At 44.3% G+C, this 22601-nt stretch overlaps 1 protein-coding gene across 1 annotated transcript; it reads right to left on the bottom strand.

The window, feature by feature from the left end:
• Nucleotides 1-636: 636 nt before the first annotated feature.
• On the bottom strand, nucleotides 637-21955 carry FAM234B (family with sequence similarity 234 member B). The gene is made up of 13 exons (XM_084205529.1): nucleotides 21883-21955; nucleotides 16435-16827; nucleotides 15385-15483; nucleotides 12954-13142; nucleotides 10961-11091; nucleotides 10120-10267; nucleotides 9635-9776; nucleotides 8864-9007; nucleotides 5449-5530; nucleotides 5076-5231; nucleotides 4379-4496; nucleotides 3026-3252; nucleotides 637-2614 (listed from the first exon to the last, which is right to left on the bottom strand). Exons 1-13 carry the CDS (start codon nucleotides 21917-21919, stop codon nucleotides 2609-2611), a joined length of 1872 nt encoding a protein of 623 aa, XP_084061655.1. The 5' UTR covers nucleotides 21920-21955; the 3' UTR covers nucleotides 637-2608.
• Between the last annotated feature and the right edge of the window lie 646 nt (nucleotides 21956-22601).

Raw genomic sequence — 22601 nt, 5'->3', positions numbered from 1 at the left:
CTCCAAGAACTTTCAGAGTTGAGTCAGATGTCCTAATCCCAGTACTGCACTGGGGAACAGACAGTCAGCACCATCCAGATGGCAAACTGCACTGCTGGGTGGCGTCACACTGACCTTCCGTCAGCACCTCCAGTTCAGTGCTATGGTGGAGGCCATCAGTGTTCATATTGATCAGCTGTCACCCTCTCTGAAGACACTGCTTATTCTTAATTTCCAAGCCCAAATTCTTCTCCCTGCCCCCAGATTTAAAGTCCTGCTACAGTAGGAATAGGGGGTAGCTTTCAGACATCTCCTCCTCCTTCCTATCTGTAATGACTCCCACGTTTCCTTCTTGCTTTTTGCCCAAAAATCTCCCATTCTGAAGTACTTTGCTGTCTGCCTCTTTTTACTGTTTCTTTGTAACCATTAAGAATTTGGCCCGACTTTTGCTTTTTATGTTACTTCTATTCATCTGTTCCTTTTTGTCCATTGTAAAAATATCGCAAGCAACCCCTGAATCAAAACCCCAAGCAAACTCATAATCTCTCAAAGGTGAAACACTGGTTCACATCACACGTGACGCTGTACACAGTATTTATTTTGTTTCACTGCAGTTCAAATACATTTTTCCAACAATATACAGACAGACTCTTTATTTACAGTGGGGGGCGGGGCGGTGTGGGCAGGGTGAATTCACATTAAGGAGGAGCTAATATCACTGCTCTTGAATATCAGTTCTCTCAGGAAGAATCTCAGAAGTAACTACTTAGGTAACAGCCGATTCACCTTTCCCAGCAAGGTGGTGGCTGGACAGGAGGGAAGAAACACTCCTGTTTAATCCCTCATACGTTACTGGTCCTCACACTTTCAGTCCTATTATGCAGCTCTATAAACTGACACTAGCTCTATTATAAACACTAAACCCTGTCTGGAGGAAAATACCAGGCCTAAAGCCATTGCTACAGTTGTGCTAATATATACAAAGCTATTTACACAAAAATACCATTAAACATATACAAACTGTTCACAGCTCTGACATAAGGAGATCAGGGCCCAAAGACCAGCCTTGGGGCTTGCAGCTAAACCTGAAGGGCTATCCTGGAAGCTTTATATAGAAATGTGGGATGATGGAAAGGGTGATACAGCAAAGGGAGGTGTCAAGGGCCCAGAAGAGCAAACACATGGCTAATGTGCCCATCGGGAAGGAGGGTCAAAGTCTGCTGTCACCTCATAACTCATGGGGAAATGTGGGGAGGCTGGAAGGGCACATGCTATATGGAAAAGTCATTTGCAATCCTCATCTCACCCTGTTTAATCCTCATCCCAGCTCTGTTTAATGTCAAAGGCCAGGCTTGGAATGGCATATTAAGAAAGGAGCTCCCATATTGTTGCCCTAAACTACCGGTGGGGAACTACCGGGGCACCAAATTGTTTCACTTTTATATGGTCATTTCTACTACAAGAAAATTCATACAGATGCTCCTCAAATGCAACAGAGAATGATGGCACACTCTGGGACAGAGTGGGACACACCTAACACACTGTGAACAAATGTGTCCCAGGGGTAGCTTGCTCCTCCTGGAGCTGTACACAGGGCTGGGCTGGCAAGGGAATGGCAATATTGAGCTCATTATAGTGTTAAAATGCACAGAAAATCTTTCTAGTTCTGTCTCTGTCTGAACCTCTAAACCCTGGAGCAGCAGTGTAAGAATCAGCTTTTCTGTGGCAAGACTGAGTGACCTTTACAGTGACATTTGGGATCTGCTGGACCTCCTATCCCAAGGGGGGTATGATACATTGGCAAAGGGAGACTGCCCATTGGACTGCTGTGTGATGTTACAGTGATAATGTGGGTTCATACAAACCTTAAGGATAGAGAGAAATAAGCTGTGAACCTTTCACTTCTACATCACCCACATATGCCTGAATTTGGTGTCCTGAACTTGGAACTGGGAAAGAAAGACACAAGTGCAAGGGGCTGGCAAATGCTGTGGAGACCATCTTTCTCTAGATCAGGTAATTCAGACAGAGAACTAGTTTGTTTGTGAGTCTGGCAACAGCATGGACAAGAGAGCTGAGAGCACAGGAGAAGTTATAGATAAGACTAAACCTGCAGGAGCCAGAGGCTTCTCTCAAAAAATAAAAAGATTAGGGATGTCCTTTAGCCACACCACTTGCCTTGACTGATCATGGTCCACTCTAGGCATAGAGCTTGTTAGACTGCTTGGGAACACCGTCTGGACATAAAAAGGTGTGTCCTAAATCTCATTCATAAATTAAACATACAAAAAATATACATACATTGTATAAATTAACACATATATATATAAAGCCTGATTTTATATATATATATGTATATAACCTATAAATTCACATTTCTGTGTTACCTGGAAGGAAGCATGCAAGAACAGCATACGGAGAGGGAGTTGCTGAACAAGGTTTCTCTGGCACAGAACAGGTCTGCCTAGGACAAACCTGCCTCCAGCAGCATTCCCCAGAGAGCTGAAGAAAGGGGAAGTGCTTTTAGACCCCATTCCCTCTATATAGCCATTTTCCTGAAGATAAACAGCACAGCTTCCTATATTCCCAATACGGTCACAGGTCCAACCAACATCTGAGGAACCACAGGCTAGAGCTGAAGAAGAAAAAGCAAACAAACATTAAAGCCAAAATCTATTATCATCTAGTCTGGTAAAGTCAGCAACAGAACCTGGGCACCACTATATGGAGGATCCTTGCTTGCCCATGTCAAAACAAGTGATCTCAGTCCCACCTCTCTGATCCCTCTGCAAGTCTCTCAGTCTCTTACGGTCATCATCCCTGCTTCTTTCTAAGATCCTGTGCTGTGTTCAAGTGCCTAAGTACATCTTCGCTTCATCATCTGTCTATCTCAGGCCCAAAGGGGCAGCCAGTCATCTTGCTAACAGTCATTTTGCATCCCACCAGTCTCTTTTCATCCCAAAGAGCACCTTAACTGTGTCAGTGGGGAAGAGATCAGATGTTTTCAAAGGCCTGGATTTCATGAGGGATTCCTGCACAATCTCACCTTCTGAGGAAAGTCAGCAAATTTCATCCGGGCAAGAAATCGCCTCACTTCTCCACGGCTGATTTTTGGAGTCCTGCTGTCCTTTAACCACACCATTCGGCCTTGACTCATCATGGCCCACTTCAGGCCCAGCTTGCTGACTGAGAGAAATCCTGGCTGTTTGTCAGAGGTTGCAGTTGTTGTCACAGTGATGTGAAATGCATCCTTCTGGAGATCATTAATTCCAACTGGTCCATTGGAAAAGGGCAAGAAAACAGTGGTGAGGAGGAAATTATTATGTTTCTTCCAAAAGAAATCTTATAGCCCTTTCTCAGTCAAAACATCCACTAGACTGATAGCATATTCAGTCTGACTTTACAATTCTATGTACCTTAGTTGATAAGGAAAAATTATTTTAACATTTTTCCATGGAAAGAAGCTGAAATATAGATCAGAAATGGAAGGGTTTGGTTCCAGGTTATGCTTTTGAGTTTGACATAGATTATGAACATACTTCAAGCATACAGTTCACTCTCAGCTTTCCTTCCCACACCTGTTAGTAGCTATTCTTTACCTCTATAAAATGGGAAATTTGTAAAGCACTGGCAAGTCAGATGACTCCAGTCACTGCAGAATGATCTGTACAGACCTCAGAAATCCTAGTTTCTAAAAAAAACCCTGTAACAATAGTATTCTATTTGTTCTTGCCTGAACTGTGTTTTTGATTCAAGTCCAATTAGATGTTATTACTATGCAGCAGTTTTTCTACACTTCCTGGCCTACTTCTCTTAGTTCTGCATGAACTGATCTTTTATCCCACACTCCCATGCACAAGAGGCTGGTTATTTGCTGAACTGCTTTAGAAAGAGCAAGAAAATTGAACAGGGACTGTAAAATCTTGTATAGATGTTAAAGCCAGATCTACTTTTCCCTGAAAACACACATATATTTTGATTCCCCCTTACAAAAATAAAGAGGAAGTAGAACAGCTCCTATGCCAAAGAGTGGGACTTTGCCAACAACACCAGAAGTGTATCTGAGGCGACAGAGAAAAGTTTTATAGTGATACTTTATGCACAGCATTAAATTAAATATAGCTCCATGGAAAGCAACACAACTTCTCTGGTGTAAAACATGCATTAAACCTGTCATTGGTTAAACATGTAAGAAACTTTGGAGGTCTTTTATTTGCAAAGTAGGGGGTGGACAGGATGCTCCTTCAGAAGGAAGATGAATCTTATTTCCCATTGTCGTGCTATGTGTGCTGGACCTTAGGTGCTACCTTTAAAAGCACAACTGCAGCCCATTGTTTCTCACAGCTAGTTCTCTCTCCATGTTTCTAGCCTAGGTAATTTCTCCTCCATTTGTACTCACCTGCTGAAGCAATGACTTTGTCTGTTGCATTGGTGAGGTCCAAAAGGACTGTAGGAAAAACAGGATGGAGGAGATAGAGGTGGTGCAGCCCTGGGCGCTCAGGTCTGGGACCAGGCTGCTGTTGGAATGAAAGACACAAAAACATAACAACTGCTAGCAAAGGGGAGTCTAGCTTTGTCAGAAAAATTAAGTTTTCTGGCACTGTGTTGTTTTTACATGGATCAAAGAATGAAAACACATGATTTTACAAAAATTAAATCCAGAAACCCTTAATTCCCTAAAACTGATTTGCTTTACAACCTCTCTTTGATAAGGTTGAAATCTAGGTCTGTCATATGCAGCTTGATGGGCAAAGCTACAGTCTGGAAGTTTGAGTCTCCATGCCAAACTGTGTGTCTGCATGGACAGAAGGAGCATTCTGGGCTGGGAACAAATCTGCAGTTACAACTCTTCAGTGCTGCATGAAAAAATGAAATTCACAAATTTTGGGGTTTGCAGATGCAAAATTTCTGTCAACAAAGCTTTACAATGAAGAATTCGCACATGAAAACTCCTGTGTTCAGGCTCAGAGAAGTCAGAATGTCAAAGTAAGAGATGTCCCTGACAGCATTCTCAAGTTCAATGACAATAGGAATAAAAGACAGACCGCATGTGCTTCACAGAGAAACCTCAAAGTGAAGAAAAGATGCATGCTCACCAAACTTCGTAACACAGGCTGCGGTTCATCAGCCCAGAAGAGAAAAACAGACTTCTTGTCCAAAGTCATGACTGAGAGTGCATCAAGTTGTTGCCTCTGCCATGGAAGTTCCTGGTTCCAAACAGGGAGGCCGGATTTGCCATCTATCACCAACACCTCAAGGCAAGGAGAGATTGAGCATTAATGGATGCCAAGGCATGGGTATGCAGAGCCCCCTTGCAGAGGTATGGCCTGTGCTGTTCCCTTTCATGCCTATGGCCACACCCTAATGAATGCCATGGGAAAAGCAAGGACCAGAGAATGTTTGTCTTTTTTTACCCAACCTTCCCCACTCCTGTGTGGCCACTGCCCTCCCTGCCTTCATCTGTTTTACCTTTTTGTTCCCATCTCCAGTCTGTGCTTGCAGCATGAAGTCCAGAGTTTGGTCAGCACCAAAGTAACCTGGTACAGGCTGGCTGTAAATTTGGAAAAAGAAGCATTCAGCCCCATGGTAGAAAAAAAGTAATTTCAGATAGAGGCAGAATAGCTACCTTCATCCTCCATTCTGCCTCTTAAAATGACAGGATTTGTCATGCTAAATAAGGTCTTTCATTCACTCAGAACTATTCTGACTGTCAGGAATCATTTGTTGATGGATTAGAAAAGTGCAAAATGGTAAAGAGCCCATGGTGCTTTTCAGCCATTCTTCAGAGTTGTCCGTGTGGGGGGCATCGCTTGATGGGCTGTGTAGACATCTGTTTATCTTCCTGTACACTACTCTATCATCCTGTCCTTTGCATGAGAACCTGCAGCATTGTTGCTATAATTATATAAAATTACCCAGCCCATCCAAAATGCATTGGCACATTTGCCCTCCTGCAGAAAGTGGATTTCCCAGGCTGCCATAGCTGTGTGAAATGGATCTTAACAAACTCAACATTAATGTCAGCCCATGATTCCTTGTATTGTATTCTTACTGCTGGCAGGTTTACAAGCCTTTTTGTGACCTTAAGCAGGTTAAATGAAGTCCCTTCTCATCCTCTCATTTCTGGGTAACATAACACATTAATCTCTCTTGTTATAACTGTTTTTTAACCATATTCCTTGCTTTTGGCTTTCTAAGCCTTGCCTCTGTCTTCCTGCAATTCACCACAGCCAGACACACAATTCTAAATAACCACAGTTGAGTCTACAAAGTTCACAGAACCAGAGATTTTATGGCAAGGCAGGATCAGAGTATTTACTCTCTCCTCTTATTTATGACAGATTTCTGTATTTCACCCAATTAACCAAGTATCAGTAGGCTGGCTTTGCCTCATCTTTGATGAGATGAATTCATCACTTCTCATGACAGTCAGTTCTAATGATTAATTTCACCCAAAGAAACATTCCTGCATCTTCTTTCTCCTGAACATGAATGGCTTTTGCTTCAAGGCACTTGTTCTTGCTTGTTGCTCGAAGGCACTTGCTTCTTGCCTGTTAGCTTCTATTTCTTACACACGCTTATGAACTCACCTCTCAGGCTTCTCTTTGATCATATAAACTCAATAATTAAAATTTTCCATGCCAAAGCATTTTTTCCAGACCTTTTTCCAATTTTTTTCCATCTTCCCCTTTAAAACATGCATGACAGGATGGTTCCTGAACTACAGCACCACAGTGGCTTGACTTCATACATAGGACATCAAACAACGTCATTTGCTTTACAGACACCTCTGGCAACCAGGTGTTGCCTTCAAGGCAGCATCACGAGACACCCCTATAGCTTGAAAGCTCTCCAGTAGCAAAAGGAAGTAGCAGACAATTCTATCCTATGACCACAAACTCAAAACATCTCCTAAGGTGCCTCTGCCCTTATGGGTCACAGTCAGTGGCAGACCCCACAAACTGAATGCACACAAATGTAAGTACATCGGATGCTACCAATCAAGCAAAAAATCCCCTGGGCACTTGCTCAAATGAACCAGAAGGCTAGTAATTATTCTGCCCAACAGTAATCCCCCCAGCAACCTGCTATTAATCCTCTCTCATCTGAAACATCCATTTACAACACAATTTGCAACTGCTTACTCAATTTCATGGTCTCTGAACTTCGCCCTTGTTTTATGACTACTGATTCTCCTTTATGGTTTTCCAGGGATCTTGTCAAAAGCTATCTGGAAATGCAGCACATCTGCAGTAGCCATGTTGGTTTTCTCAGAAATTATTCCCACAGGCATGCACTCAGTCTGCCTGGATGTAGTGGTGTGCTTGGGGGAGGTTTACCCAGGAAAAGGCGTGCTCGCAGCTGGCTTTGTAAGCTTAGTTTAAAAAGGAATTCAGTCTGTTTGACTCTGTGGTAACATCCCTGACCTGTATTTGATGCTTAAGTAGAACTTAAGTTCTAAAAAAATCCAAGCAAACCTCTTAATTAAATGCTTGCCCACAATACATTCAGTGTAGTAAATTTTGTCTTTCTTAACTCTTAGAAAACAGGTAGTCCAGGACTCTAGCACAGTAGCCTAGAACAAGAATTGCTTTCATTATTTTTCAATGATTATCTGCCAGCTTCTCTACATGTATTGTATTCTGTCCCTTGGGAGGTCAGGGAATGGGAAAAAGCAGCAGCCTTGAATACTAGCTACCCAGAGACGTTGCGAAGTCTCCATCCTCAAAGATATTTAAAACCTAACAGCACACAGCCCTGAGTAATTTGCTCTAGCTTGTCTAGAGTCTGCTTGAGCAGGTAGGTGGGATTAGGAAATCTCCAGAGGTGCATTCCAACCTCAACCATAGTAGTAAACAAGTTTTCAACCTTTCAACCTTCTTGATTTGTGTATTCCAATTTATTGCTTCCTTCATTTAGAAATTTCTTGTGTATAACTGATTCTACAGCACCTATGAAGTGGCTTTTCTTAGTCACTTTACACACACTTGCCCTTTAAACTCGATGACAGACACATTCAGAAGTCTGCAGATTCTGGGCCCAAAACACTTCTAGTCCATTTCCTTTCCCCATAGCATGATCAACTAGTCATAATTCATTCCTAAAGTTGTGGCTTGTCACCCATCAGCCCTCAAGAATGTGGACATTACCTGAATATCAAAGATAGCTGAACACCTTTTTTTTTTTTCCTTAATGAAGTTCCAGTGCCTTCTTCCCATTTATGCTCTTGCACTTGGGTAACACAGAGCTGAGAGATGCTCTCTTTATTCTCAATACTAGAGAAAGCAATTGTTTCCCATGTAATTTCCCTCAATTGTGCCCAACTGCCCTTTGCAAATATTTAATACTGGGAGCACTGAAATTGCTGGTTATTACCAACCCACAAGATCTGGAAAATTACTTAATTTCCATGTGTGAAATTAGAGGATGAGCGGTATTATTTTAAGGTTTACATTTAGTATAGATGCTGACTGCCATCAAAATGCTCATTTTCAACTTTCAAGGAACATTAAGATCTCTGGGCCATACTCATTCATCCGCTCTAAATTTTTAACATTACTAATGTAACTGATCCCCTCCACTGAAGCCCTGGACAGCAAGTGGGCTGAGTCACACATCAGCAATCCACTAAATTCCAATGCCACATTATTCTCATGACTTCAGTTGGGCCCCTTATTTGTGATCACTCACAAGCACACAGCTCAAGTTCCCAGTCTCCTGTTCCTTGCTCCCCCTGCCCTCCCCACTTGGCTCAACAACACACACCTCCAGTACTTAGATACCTCTTCAGACTTGAAGAATTACTGTCAATTGCTTTCTAAGGAACACACGTACTTAGAACTGAAAGTTGGGAAATGGTACAGGAAGAAATAGGACAAGTAACCTGCTGATATTCTGCAGCTCCAGGGTCCAGCGGCGCTCCAGGTCCTGTCCCCTCAGCAGGATCAAGCTCTCTTTGGTTGTGATGAGCAGGTTGCTGCAGTTTGTGTCAGGTGTCTTCACTGTCTGCAGAAAGTCAACACCCCCACTGGCACAAATGGAAAACAGAGGAGATCAAGGCTTGTATCTACACATCTCAGCCCTAGCTGCCTGTCCGTGTGGCAATTCCTACAAAAGATATGAACTATACTTGGAAAAGTCCATCTTTTCCCCAGTGATGTGAGCTCCTCAGTTAAGTGAACTAAATTCAAATGTGGGGTCTTCTGAATATCATGAGTTACTATAAAAAGCATGAAGTTTGTGAGTTCACATTTGCTCCCTCCCTTTATTCCTACCAAGGACAGCCCCACAGTTTGCCAGTAAAGAAGAATGAGCTGAGAAATCCAGGCCCACGCAAACTGAGCTTCCCAAAGAGACTCCATTAGCTGGGAACACCTCTTTTTTTCCCTTCAGCAATATATACAGGACTGAAGAAAGGAACAAGGAGCAGGAGAAGCTAAGGATTCCCTTTTACCATAGGCTGCACTTCTTTGGCTAGGACAACCAGAGGACAGGGAGGAAATGACAGGTTCCCCATAGTATTCATCAGTTATCAACTGGAGAATGAAGGGAAGGGCAGTATTGAAGTAGAAGCAAACACCCCTAGGAGCACTAATAAATGCCTACCCTTCCCTTCCTCTCCCAGAAGAAGCAAGATGACAAGTCCATCTTCTACCTGTAAATGTCAATGAGCTCTGACAGGTTGACAGATCTGCGCTTTTCCCACTCTGGCTCCTCCTGCTGCAGCATTGCAGGAAAGTTGTCCCGGTTTCTGGCTTGGGTAAAGATATCCCTCAGGGCAACAGCCTGAACATTACCTGCCAGGGAGAGTAAAGATGAGAAGTCCTGACTGCAAAAGATAACCCAGTAGAACAGAGGGTAATTGGGACCACGGCAGTTGTGGTGGAAGGCAATGAAATGCCCAGAGCTGGAACTTCCCTGACATGATGTGCCTTTGGGAAACTCCAAAGTATTTGAGACTAGCAGGTATTGGTGCTCCTGTATTTTCCACACCATGGCAGTGAGACTTGTGCTTTTGCCCTCTTAGATTTTACAGCAGAAGGCACGGCACAAGTATCCCAGGGACATTCTGGACCATTTTAGGTAAAACAAATGTTTTCTCAGGAAGGTGAAGTGCTGCAGAGGCAAGGTGCATCTTACCAAAACCAAACAGGATGTAGATAGCTCCCCGGCTGGTGATGTGGACTTGGGGGCCAATCACTTTCCCTTCTCCATTGGTGCTGTACCTGACAGGCCCACCCAAAGCAGTTCCAGTCTTTCCTGATACCAAGATGAAAACCACATCAGGCTGCAAGGAGAGGGAGGCAGAGATTTTTATCAGTGTTTTCAAGCACCTCTGCACTCAGAATCTTCTCCCAGCCCCATAGCATGAAGCTGCACTGATAATTTCCCCCTCAGCAAGGTCTAGATAGTGTTTGCTTTCTCTTTGCTCAGTCCGGCTTCCTAGGCATCTCACATTCATGTTTTTCTCTTGACACAAATGCATCAAATATGAAAGGGAATTCAAAAATCTGAGCTCCTCTAACAAAATCTATGTTAGAATTGTGAGGAGGGATGAGCATAAAGGAAATCTGCATCTGAATTAATCACACAATTAATCTGAATTAATTAATAAAAGAAAGTATTTCTTTCTTTTGGATAAGCTAAATGCTCCTTTCTCCAGAGATCCATCCCTACACTGCTGCAAAACACTCACTTCAAACCACACATTCACTGAATAGAAAGAGATAATTCTCAAGTCTCAGTCAAGTGCAAATAAGGACCCTTCTGTTCATTCCCAGCTGTCAAGAATGCAGGTAGTGTCTTTATTGTTTGATCTCACTGCTCTGAGCTACTGGAAAAAAAAGGGTTCTTTTCAGCAAAATCCAAGGGAATGAAAATTAGGGGTTCTTGCAGCTCTGGTTACAGTCCACATCAGTCTATTTTTCCTCTATACAAATAGTAAAGGTCCTTTCAAACCTTGTGTAGGGATGTGCTGTACCTGTGTTTCTTTGAGAACCAGAACAACAATATCCCTAATGCCATCTCCATCTACATCTGGAAGAGTTGCAGCTGGTGCAGCCAGGATCCCACTTGAAAGATGAATGGAGTTCAGTGTCCAGATGGTCTTCCCTGTGGAAAGAACAGGATAAAAGAGACCTGTACTTGGGGAACCAGAGGGCATCCCTAGAGGTTCCACAAAACCTTCTTGAAAAGGGAGCAAGAGAAATTATTTCTCCTATTCTGTGTGAAAGGGAAAGACACATCTACAAACTGAGACAAACAGTAGTGGGAAGCAAAATTCTTCTCCCAGCATTTCTTCAGATTGCCTTTGAGTCAGGTCCCAACTCTGCTGTGCTTCCTCCTTAGCATCTCTATAAAAGACCTGAGCCCTAAATAATTTCTGAAATAGCAGAGAATATTTAAGGTTCATTTTACAAAGGAGAACCCAAATGAGAGTGCTGCTCTGCAGGACAACAGTTGTTTGCCTCAGCCAGCAGTAAAGGCTAGGTAGATGTGAGGAAAGGAAACAGATGGATAGTTCTGATATTCAGAGTGCAAATCTGTGTCTCAGTTAAATTCCCAGGAGCAAATTACCACTCCGGCATGACATGCTCACTCCACCTCAGGGGGAAAGCATGTTAACAGACGTGATGTCAAATGGTTCAGCAGTCCAGCACAGACCCAGCTGGAAACACAGTAAAACCAGACTTGAAAACTTGCAAATAAACATCAAAAAAAAGGGCAACAATTAAATTTGATTAGTTTTTTATAACTCTTTTGCCAACACTTCTGCTTTTAAAATATTTTAAAATGTTTTTCTGCTGCTGCTCTGTAGGAAAAGGTTTGGCCCTGAATGACAAAGTACACCAAGGACCAAACTTGTACATTACTACTGCTGGTAAAGGAGGCAGCTCACGGTCCTGACCATGCAAACACCGTGCAAGTAACCAGGTCCCTAAAAGCATTTGAAAAGTGTGGGAAGACAGCTGGGGGTAAAATTAGAGGAAACTTGAGAAGTTATATTCACATCCTAACAGAAGTTCTAACAGTATGGAAATTTTATGGTAAAATTAGTTGCTGCTCCCTGGATGGAATGTGATTGGCATGCCTGAAACCTATTCCAGCATGACTCCACACACACACAATCTGCAACCACAGCACCTGCTAAAGGGGATGGAACAAAGGGTGGAGTGGGAATACCACACCCAGGCTGTAGAAATCCTTGCAGAGAGGGGAACTTGATGGCACTGTGCAGCTGATAAACGGCACAGCACCTGTCAGCCAGGGGAGATAGGAGAAAGTGCCTTGTTGCTGAGCCAGCAACTGTGGTGAAATCATTGTCTCTGGATGAACGGAGTTCATTAAAACCTAACTGTAATATTAACATACACCTCCACCCCAAAGTTACACGCCTTCAAGGTACTTTTTAGTTGATTCCAAAAGCAACTCTATACCTTCCTATGGCTATTTCTGCCAATGAATTAGTCTGGGAGAACAAACAGCAATCAGAGAATAAAGATACACATGATCAAGTGATTAAAAATGCAATATTCATTCACATCTAATCAATTCAACTATGGGCCTAACTTCTCTGCAAGGTTTCCTGGATGTCGTGTATATCCTTATGTAACTTCTCCAAGAATGCTGTTCTGCTTTGCAGTGCTGTTAGGTAGGTCCTGAGTTGTACCAGCAGCTCAATGCTAATGAGAACAGACTTTACATATTCTTTATGACATGGAGATGCTACAGGGTAAGATTAACACTTTGAAATACTCTGAGATGTAGGATGAAGATGCTGCCACAGAGATGAAATGTTTTGGATTCTCTTATCCTGTGTAACTAGAAATATACTAGTGTTTTGACTCCATTCTGTGTGTCACAAAGTAACAGCCACCATGATGTGTCAGAACCAAATCATTCATGCTTATTAGTCCTTTAAGGTAAACAAAAAAGCAACAGCACATTTCTAATATGCTGGTAGTTAACTTTACCTGTGGAGGCACTGAGAAGGCTGAGGAATTTTGATGTTCCTGTAACAAGGCAGACAGGCCCTGCAGCTGCCCCCAGTGAGAGCCCATTGCACTGCACACTTTGTGTCTCCTCTGGAAGCTGGACGGACCACAAGGTGCTGCCATTCATACCAGAAAGTGCCACCACAGTTACAGAGGGTCTAGAGACACCTAGAAGAAGCAGGAAAGAGAGAATGTAATCCCTTGGTGTCAGAGGGATTACTCTGACCACGTTGCCTTGGGTCCTTGAGCTGGAGATCCAGCTCTAATTCCTGGAGCTGAGCAGTTCAAGACAGACAAATCCATACTGCCTGAAAGCAAAGGTCAAATGTCACCTCATGGCTGAATTTCTCTGCTGCAGAGCTTAGCAGTGATCTCCAAACAAGTTGGGCTGAAAATCGACAGCCCAGAAAATCATGTAAACCTGAGCTCATAGCAAGAAATGTGGTCAGCTGGGCAGAGAGAACCAAGTTCCTGGGGACAATGTGCTCAGTTGTGGTGTCTTCCTCCTGTGAAATTTACTGCTGTCAAATCAGACTGATTCTTCTGATCCCCTCTCCCTCAACAAAACAGCTAGCAACAAGGGGAAACCTTAATGGACTCCCAAGGCAGATGTCACCTCACATGAAAGTGCTGGTTTGTTTGTAATTCTGGAGCAACAGAAAGTGATTGGTGGTCTGAGGGAGCTTTCTTTTGTTTTCCAAAGGAGTTTCATTGTTGTGAAAAACAGATTGAATGCAAACAATTGGTGGAACTTGGTATTCATTCTCCAATTCACCAATTAGCATAAAATAATTGTAAAATAAAGTAGTCTATGCTGTTTCAATTGATTGTTGGTTCTGATTCCAAATGTGAACAACTTTTAGCTCAGCCTGCCCTGAGACTTCAGTGTGGTTATTGTAACTAATCTCCACCTAGTATGGTCATATCACAATTTATGATGAACTCCCACACATTTCAAAATAACAACAGACCCAGCCAACTTCTGTCTCATTAGCATGTGACTGAATGACACAAAGGGCATATAAGGGCCACTGGCTAAACACAAGGCTGAGTCCAGTCTCTAAATCAAACTCACTCTCTTCTCAACTGAAAATCAAGTGGCTTATGCTAAGGGGTTGCCCCAGACCAAGTTATCTTTGTTACATTGATAGGAACCAAGAACAACTAACTCCTGAATGCAGCTCACAGCTGCTGTGTGTGCAAGTTGGAGAAACAATTAACAGTGTTGCAGATTACTCCACCGGGTGCCTATTCCAAGCTTATCTCTACTTGGCACTGCGTGAATGCTCCAAGCACAAGCTACAGGTGGCTGATACCCAACTATGTGAGTTTTCGATTGTGATCTGCTTACACCTGTTTTAGTGTCTGTTTTTTGTCTTCCTGCACAGCTACAACCCAGGATGCAAGTAGGTATGACTAGTTTCATTCAGAGCATGCTGACTATGTGTGTATCTGGGATAAAAAATAAAAGCAATGTAATGGCAAAAATATAGAGTGCAAGTACAACCTATATATTGGAAAGCAGCCTTTATGTCAACCATATCTCCCTCTCTGTTTTTAAGTTACTTTACAGTTTTCTCTATGTTCATAAGTTTCTTTTTACACAACTTGCTGTCAAATACCACAGGCCTTGCTTGGGCCATGGAGAAAGGCATCTTCCCTATCCTCTAACAATATTTTTACTACCTCTTTGAAGAACCAAGGCATTTTGCTCCAAGAATTTTCTTCAGGTTGTGCAATGTATGCTTGCTCCCTGAATACATCTCTGAGGCAGAACAGATTCATCTGACACCAGGTGATGCCAGGATACGCAGATGCAGTACAGCAGGCAGCTGGGAACCCCCAGGGCTTCAGAAGCCCAGTGCAACAGGGTGCCACCGGATTTGGCAGCCCCTGCGTAATGGTGGCCAGCATCAGCAGGTTCTGCTATGTTACCTGAAGGGTGTGAGAACTAACAGAGAAAGCAAAGCAAGCAGGAGGAGGAACCAGGGCAAAACCCGCTAAAAAGCAAGGCACAGTAGCTTCCCCATCACCAGCCTATTATTTGTGAATTAAGAGTGATTTGGAGCCTGGCAAGTATATGGAGTGACCTGGAGAAAAAGGCAGCAAAGTACAGTGTTTCTAAAAACAAAGTGAAGTGTGCACAAATGCAGGACAAAGAGACAGAGCTGCCCCTAGATGAGGTAAGTGCAAATAGATGATGCTGACCAAAAGATATAGGATCACAGGCTTGTAATGAAAATTTTAAGCATGACCAACCACAGGCACAGTACACCAGCAATTTGAAGGAACTCTGAAAAGAGCAATGCAGTGGATTTGCAGTGGCAGGGACTCTTCCTGTGTGTAAGACAAACATACAAAGGTCCATACTGATACATTAAGAGGAATGGAAAGGAGCTGAAGTGCTTACCCATGACACTGGCATTCATCAAGGCAGTGAAGACAATGAGTATGTCAGGGAGGCCATCACCATTCACATCACACAGCTCCAGTGGGGATAACACACCACCTGCAAAAATTACAGAGCGTCACTGCATGTCAAAAAGGCCACCCAGCTCATTTTTCACACTGGGAGAGGAGGGCTGGCCCAGAAATGAACTTATGCATAGACAAGCCTCACAAAGTCTGCCAAGGAACCACCAAGGGCACGCAGCTCACACCATGGTGAATTTCATGAAAAGACAGAAATGTAGCATCTGGGTCAGAGAAAGGGAAAGGAGAAATGGAGTGGCTAACAGAGAAAGACTGATGTTTCCCCACTTCCATTTCTGAAGCAATGTGAAGCCAAGTATCTTATGAAAAGCTTGGATTTGGAAGCCAGGGGCAAAAAGCAAGGAGGCAGAGACATAGCAGACCTGGCAGAAATTACTTCACAAAACAGTGTTACTTTATTGCAGAAACCAGAATGGGAGATACCAGTGACCCATACAGGATGACAGAAGATCTCAAATGTTGATTTATGGATTCAAGCAGGAATAGAAGACAATGGAATAAGGTTAGTTAAGCTAGTTAGAAGACATAAAGACTTCTATCCCTCTCCTGTCAAACACAACCACATACTTCAGCATGGAGGTACTGGTAAAGTCCAGGCTGTAGAAAGGGAGGCACTATTTTAGAGTGGGCTGGGCCATCTCCATCTGGAACAGAGCACAACATCCAGACAAAAAGGCAGGATGGAAGAAGAGTCAAAATAATTTCTGATGTTGGCAGAAACAAAATTTTGTGGCACTGTTATGTGCGGATGCCAGATTTCACATGCCTCAGCTGGACATTCAGCTGGACGTTCAGCTGGTCTGAGTGAGCAGGACACAGCCACCTGTCTATTATTTTGGAGCATCTGTAGTGGTGAAGAAGGCTCTCTGCTCTGACCTGGCTCTCCCAGATATGTCTCTCCCACCAATGCCCAGCCTAGGAGCTGCCACCTCCCCCATGCCAGATGCTGTTCCTGGGGCTTTCTCACCTGCTCCCTGACCTAGGTTGCGGCTCCAGGTGTTATGCAAGTCTCTAGGGGGACAGGGAATTAGAAATGCGCACACCAGCACAAGAATCATCGAGATCACCACAGTGAGCAAAAAGATGGCAGTGCGCAGGTATGGCATGAGGGAGGGAGCAGCCTTCTGCTCCAAACTCCCAGCTGTCTCGGCAGGATAACCCTCGGGCGTGCTCTCTGACGTGTGCTGCTTTGTCATCCCAACCTCCACATCAGAATCAGGGTCCTGCATCTCTTCAGGGGGGCTCTTTCCATTCTTGACCCCCCCATTCTTCTGGATGTTGAGTACAAGGTCATCTTCACTTTCATCACTGTCAGCCTGAGTGAGGGGATCATATTCCCCAAGGTCTGGGCTCTTCTTTCCTGAGAAAAAAGATGGAGAGAGACAATAAAGCATGAGTTTTTGCAGGATCTCAGTGCAGAAAAGGCTGCAGTGCAGAGTGATACAAAAGGGGCGACAGAGTAGTTTGCATTTTGCATGGCTCCAAGTGAGAAGCGTGAGAGAAATGACAGGGTCTCTCCATGTTTCACAGTAGCATCTGTGGGAGAAAAGATGCTGACAGTTTATTTTCCTCAGATGTGTGTGTATACTCATATATGTATGTGCATGCATACGTCTATATGGAATTCATGGCTGATTAAATTCTTTCTTGATTAGTAATGAAACATGAACTTTCCCTGAAGATAAGGAGAAAGTAATTTTGCCCCTTTGGGCCAGTAACAAGCTGATGTCTGGAGGAATCAGGCTGTTCCTTCAAGACACCACTTTCTCTGCATGGCTCAGTTCTGTGAGAGGGAACACTCTAACCCCTGCCTGAGGCAACCACAGTGCACCTGCTCTGCTCCTGCTCCCACCAGAGCCCACAGTCTGTGCTTAGCCTGGCCAAGATAGGTAACTTGGTACTGATCCCTTCAGGTGGTGGTGCAGGAAGGTAGCTTAGTTTTGGGTGTCTCCTGCACAGGTGCCCAGCACACGTCCTCTCCCCCAAGCCCTGGAGAGCTGCAGGAGTGCGGTGAGGGCAGGTGTAGAGCCGGTCACACACCCTGGCATAAGCCCAGCACCATCTGGCTATGGGGACAGAAAAGATCACGCAGACTCACTGCCCCGAGCTACGAGTGCAGGGTCACGTCTCAGGGAGCTGCCCCGTGCCACAAGGCTGGGCATGGAGCCATGGCCAATGCTCTGACGATTCTAGAGTCTCAGTCTGGTTCTCTCTCTCTCCGATTACAAGGTGGGACCTTGCTATCCTAGGTATCTGTCTCATTTCCTTTTGTTTAAAGCTGATCTGAAACAGGAACTAGCTTGTGCCTGAAGATTCCTGAAGTGATACATGCAAGGCATAACTAATAAGCAAAAATAGGCAAGCTGTAACCCCTCTCAGACACTAAGATGATGGGAAGGCTTTACAAAGCGGAAATTTTAGGGCTTTCATGATTATTCTTCCTGACTAAAGATAGTATACCATACTTCTGGTTTTCCTGCTAAAGACACTCAAGTTACAGATGTACTGTAGTACCTAGTTAGTGCAACACAGCTATTCTGCATAATCTAGGGTGTATTTTGCAGCACATGTATCTTAGTTCTTCCTCATTTCTCACCCCACAAAAGGACCTTCACTTTCCCTTCATCTACCACTTACAAGTGGTATTCAGCTTCATTGTTAGGATTTAAGAAAAACAATCTCACTAAAAACTAAATGCTCCAAATTAGGTGGAACAGCCAGGACAACTCACCTACACTGAACAGAGGAAAATAAAAATATCCAACATATTCACATATCTAAGACAGACTCTTCCTTTTTGAATTAGGGGCTTCTACTCAAAAAGACTCAAAAACCTGGTGCACATACACACTCCAAAACACAGTTCCTTGTGGAGGCAGGAACCAAGAGATACTGCATTCCTATGGGTCGGTCTGGTGTATACCTGTGACATACTGCATTGTTTCACATAGCTCTGCTCTAAACATGTGCTCAAAGCGTGGGCTTTTCAGGAAGTCCTGAGAACCTTGGCTCCATCCTGTGAGTGAGTGCACAGAAGGCCACCGACCCTGGTGGCACACAATTCTCTGCTCAGAGGTTGCAGTGTAATTTCACAGGTGTGTATTACCATAAGTTGTGCTAAAAAGTGACTGGAAGACAACTCAGCCAAAACAAAAAATTCCAGAGGTCTCGCTGCCAGGGTACTTGCAGCTTCTCACAACAGATCCAGATGTGCCAGTTCAAGCCAGGTCAGAATGGCATGAAAAACAAACATGGCTGGCCCAAGAGTAAATGGTATTAAGCCCAGGAAGTCAAAGCCAGACAGTTGTGTTAACTAGACTGCTCCTGATTTTGGAAACTGGTAACCTTTGAGTAAAACAACTCAAAGTATAATTATGCTTCACATATACTATGTTTTGTTTAATTATTTTAATTCCAAACAGTCAACCAAAAGACTGGAACCTGCTGATCATCCTTGATGCAACTGAAAGCATTGGTATCAATTAAATTTATCTAGAACAGTTTTGTTCTGGATGCCTTTCTGGAGAGAGAAAGAACCTTGAAAATATGGCTCACCCACTCCTCAAACTGGCAGGGACTGAGATGCTGAGATCAACAGTGGTATCAACCACAACCTGTAACAGGAACACCTGCCCTACTGAGAACCACTGAGCAGTGGCTAGAAAACAGCCACTACACAGTAGTGACAGCTTCTGATGATCTACATAGTTAAGAATCTGGAGAAAAATAGGAGAGCTATAAGGCAGAGAGCTGCTCAGTCTTAATTCATGTCTAAGCTAGAGCAGGAATCAGAAACCAGCACTCCTTCACCCTATCTTTCCCCAAAAGGTTATCCAACACACCCACAAGGCACAGCCATTCAGTAAACCCAGGCAGAAAGTGCCCTGCAGTTTTGGGGTTTTTTAAGCCAAAAGGAGGGAAGATATTGCCCTTTAAGAAAGGCTGCTGGAGCACTCATCTAGCACATGTAAAACCCAATTGTATAGCTCATCTCAGAGGACTCAAACACTTATCCCCTACTGTTCAGAGAGAACCTTAACCAATCTGTAGGTGTTTTGGGAATGCATTTGGAATGCTGGCAAGCATGTGCTCAGCTCAGCCTCCCAAGGCTGTTCTGTGGTACAGAGAACATGTAACTCATGATTCACCTGGCTGGAGGGAGAGCAGAAGGAACATGACTCCTCATCCAAATTTTAGGTCACTAGCTGTGGGAAGGAGGGATAACACACCTGGTTTTCACTAATCACTCCCAGATGATTTTTCAGCAGAAAAGCACAAACTAACATAAAAACCAGTAAAGAATGTGTGAAAACACAGGCAGTCTCACACCTTTTAGAGAATGAAGATTTATTTTTAAGTGTTTCAGAAATCAAGCTCTTTTCTTTCTGGTCAACAATAAGGCTCAGGATGAAGGAAAACAGTCCATCAAGAGAAAGCTAAAACTGCCTCTATTGCAAGCAACCAGCTGTCAGGGAACACACACAGTTTTCAGTTTTCCATGGTGGAAGTAGAAATGGTAAGATCTGAGTTGACCTCTTGGTGAAACTCTCACTGTATGTCCTGAAAGGATAACCACCGTGTAGCCTCCATGAGAAATTAGTCTCTGTGCTAAAGCAAGCTGCAGTTCTGTGGCCTTATGTAGGTACCAGGTCTGTGTAACTCACACTTTGTTATCTGTCTTCCAAAGAGACTCCAAGTGAATACATACCAAGTGTATATGTACTTCTTGCATCCACCTCACAGGTATGGGGCTAGTATCAGCAAAGTCAGTTTCCCTATAGCTCTGTGTTCCCTCCTTCCTACAGGTAGAGTAAACAAAGATATTTTTCTTGGTTTCAACAGATGGGGAAGGCTTTTCTTTGCATTTACTTTGGAGTGAAAAGAGCAGATTTTGGACTTTAGACAAATGCAATTTTCATTGCATTATTCCAATAATGGCACACAGGTTCCAGTACGTGTTGTGCTAATTTCATGTTCTGTTTATTTTTCTGGCAATTGGCAGGCACCAGTCACTGGGTACTGCAGACATATCTCTAAGCCCATATGGATTTTTAATTAATTTAATGAGATGCAGGAAAAAAAAACAGATATAGGAATAGTCTTTCCGCTTTCTCATTGCTGTTGGAAGCTGCATTTCTCAACAATTAAACACACAAGAAAGGTGTGATCTCTGCATTTAACCTCAGGATTGATACAAGAACTGTGCTCTTAAATGCAGCTGCAAGGCCTATTACAATCCTTTTCCAAATCAGTGTTTCCCAACATCATGCTGGTTCCAAAGGTCCCAGAAGAGATCTGCACTTCTTATTGCAGTAGTCATGCCCTAATGCACACACCTACACCTACCAGTTTGCACTCGTCCTAAATAGACTTCAGGGTAATGTATTCCCTCCCATTTAGACAAAGGTATAGGTGTATATATATGTATGTATGTATGTATGTATGTATGTATGTATGTATGTATGTATGTATAAAACAAGTAAGAAACAAAACTAAAAGTAATGACTCCTGGTAAGGGTTACGAAAAGACGGAAGGAAGGACCTTCAGGGACTGCTGGAGGCAGAAAGGATGATCAGTGAGCCTCAGAGGCTGGGGCCATGCAGGACCACTGCGGGGTGTAGTGCCAAGGAGAAGCCCTCCCCAGCAGCACACAGCTGGGCCCTGTCTGTCCCAGGGCTGTCCCAAAGGCAAGACACGGTCAGGAAGAGCAGTGAGCTCTTCCCACTGAAGTTAATGCAGCCAGGTGCACTGGCACCGTCTACAGTACATACAACAGCAACTAGCATGCTTCCAAGATCTGGTTTGGCAAGGTATTTTAATTCCCTTTTAATCTCCTTACTGAAGAGAATGGCTGTTTGACTGCTGCTCACCGCACACAATAGCCCCTTATGCTTCAATATCCTTTCATCTCGCTGCAGATCTCTGGCTGGAAGGTGCAGAGGCGGCAGGCAGGCTTTAAACATTTACCTGGGTAATTGCACTGGCACTTACCGAACTCCTGGCCTGGCTTCTGTGGGCAAAACCCGGCAGGAGCGGATCCGAGAGGTCAGCGCTTCCTTTCCTCCCGCGCAGCCCCCTCACAGGGCCGCGGCCCAGGCTCCCCTCTGCCACACACGACGCCCTCCGAGCCCCGAGACGCCGCGCCGGCCCCTGCGTCCGTCCCACGGCCGCAGGCCCCGCGCGGAGCCCGCCGGCCGCCCCTCACCGCCCGCACGGCCGGGCCTCACCCCACATCGCCACATCGCTATGGCAACGCGCCCGCAGCCCTCAGGCAGCGGCACCCGCGCCTCCCGCCATCGGGGCTGCCCTGGCCGCGGCTGTCCCCGCCCGGCTCGGCCCGCCCCAGCCTCCCCCGGCCCGGCCCAGCCCGGCCCGGCCGGCGGTCGGTCCGTCCCGCGGGCGCGCAGCCCTTACCCGGCAGCTTCAGCGCCCGGGACAGCACCGTAGCCATGCTGGACACGGCAGTGCGCTCGCGCGCCGCCCCGCTCCCCGCGCCGCCCCGCGGCCTGCTGGGAATTGTAGTTCCCAGGCGGGAGAAGAGGCCGGGCCCTCCGTGTCCCCGCGGGTCTGAGGGGCAGAGAGCCGCGGGCAGGGCCGGGCCGGGGGCAGCCAGCCGTGACCCAGGAGAGCCCAGATCTCCGCAGCCTGCGCGGCTGTGTGGGCACGCACAGATGAAAAACAGGCTTGTCATCCTACGTGGCTTGCAGAGAAAGCGCCAGTCCCCTTAAATTGCTGTTGCTATAAATATATGCCTTCATTTTGGTTGGAAGAAATCTAGTTGTTTTCTTTTTGTTTTGCAATTTTATTTTATTTTATTTTATTTTATTTTATTTTATTTTATTTTATTTTGTTTTATTTTATTTTGTTTTATTTTATTTTATTTTATTTTATTTTATTTTATTTTATTTTATTTTATTTTATTTTATTTTATTTTATTTTATTTTATTTTATTTTATTTTATTTTATTTTATTTTATTGTTGTAGTTGGTTAATTACAAAAGACGGCCAGGTTGTTTTCCAAAGCTGTCCTCAGTCACCGCGGCCTTCCGAGGTGAGTGAATAAGTGAACTCTCCCTTTCCCACAAGGGGGAAGCTGAGCAAGGAGGGTTTTGTGGCTTCCCCAAAGCCACAAG

The sequence above is a fragment of the Fringilla coelebs genome (assembly GCF_963513975.1).
Source record: "Fringilla coelebs genome assembly, chromosome: 5".
Classification (NCBI taxonomy): Eukaryota; Metazoa; Chordata; class Aves; order Passeriformes; family Fringillidae; genus Fringilla; species Fringilla coelebs.
This window is presented reverse-complemented; position numbering and strand designations above follow the sequence as displayed.